Source organism: Sphaeroforma arctica (genome assembly GCF_001186125.1).
Source record: "Sphaeroforma arctica JP610 unplaced genomic scaffold supercont1.51, whole genome shotgun sequence".
NCBI classification, from domain to species: domain Eukaryota; class Ichthyosporea; order Ichthyophonida; genus Sphaeroforma; species Sphaeroforma arctica.
Genome location: NW_014040507.1, coordinates 144,062 through 145,428, shown reverse-complemented (window position 1 = coordinate 145,428; position 1,367 = coordinate 144,062). Strand labels below are relative to the sequence as shown.

The 1,367-nt window shown below is 39.8% G+C and overlaps 1 protein-coding gene across 1 annotated transcript in view; it reads right to left on the bottom strand.

Moving 5' to 3' along the window:
* SARC_01317 (hypothetical protein) overlaps window positions 1-696 on the bottom strand; it is a 4,855-nt gene extending 4,159 nt beyond the window's left edge. Inside the window, exon 1 of the mRNA XM_014304971.1 lies at window positions 517-696. Within this exon, the coding sequence (XP_014160446.1) occupies window positions 517-562 (46 nt within the window). The 5' untranslated portion in view covers window positions 563-696. The remainder of the gene's footprint in view (window positions 1-516) is intronic.
* Window positions 697-1,367: the final 671 nt, after the last annotated feature.

Sequence of the window (1,367 nt, the reverse complement as noted above, 5' to 3'; positions counted from 1 at the left end):
CGGTTCCGGTTCGTTCGGTACGTCGTACTANATATATATATATAGTATATATGTATATCCTGTAGATAACTGACAGTTCCCGCTTCGATTTCGATCTAGTATTAGAACTATATATATATATATATATATATATATATATGTGTGTGTATGTGTATGTTCGTATTTGTGTCGCCAATTAGCACGATGTTTCACCTGCCCAAAATCTTTATGAACGCATTTGTGACATGTAGAGTGAGGTAGCCGACAGTTTAAAGCACGATCTAGCTTTTAATTTAGAAACGTGAGTCGTTTCTGGATTGTATGAACGCGTAAAGGTGTCTCGAGCAACCTCCGAGAGTCGTGGCAGATGCAAGTGTCGCTGGTACTGTCAATGTCGGGGTTGAAGTTCACCGACAAATTGGAACCCATATACAACGCTTGTACATACAGCAGGCTATGAATATACTAGTAGAGCAATCAATCAACATAACATGAAACGATTTAGACATATATTGCAAGTTATGCAACGAAACTGACCTGTGCTCGCTCGAAAAAGATGGTGTAGATTCAGAAGGTGCGGCATGATGGTATCTGTCGAGCACAGATGATAGATACGGGTGAAGTAGGGCTCGATTATGACACGACAATTAGACACTATTGAGTGTTTTTCAGATGTCACGCTAACTTGGCCACTGCTGTCTGCGCGTCGGATACTTGAAGAGGAAGGTTAAACAATATTGCAGGAACATATCTTCCTTATAACTTATATAAAAACCATAAATTACCAAATATGGTATGCGGGGATACAAAACCCTTAACTCAAGAGAAATTCCGTACTATGTCATGACTCTTGTGTTTGATGTTTTTTTATTTAAAACTTGTACCGTCCTTCGGACGGAGTACGACAGCGATCCCCTATATTTTAGTTCTATTTCTAATTGTTTTTCTCTAGAGGGTCACGACTTGTAGTCTTGTACTCCATAATATTATATGTATCACTTTTACATAGTGAGTAGTGGCTCAGTGAGTCAGCGAGAGTGTGCTCAGTGCTGCGGGCCTGCGGAGTCCGACGCATCACGCAACCCAGTACCCACAACGTCCTCTATTTTGTAAATTCATAATAACCTCCGCTTCGCGTGGTTTAGAATTATCGAATACATAGGCATTTTTATTTTTTTAACTTTCTAATCATTATTGCAACGTTTACTGCATGGGTACGAACCGGATTGGCAAGTCGCAACGCTACCTGAAAGGGTGAAACACTTAACCCAGTTTCAACGAATTCACACGCTTAAAACTGCTATGCATAGTTTTCAAGCACTAATTTAGCTCCCAATGGCATTTTATCTATGTGGTCACCATTGGTTCAAAGTTTGTATTCGATATTG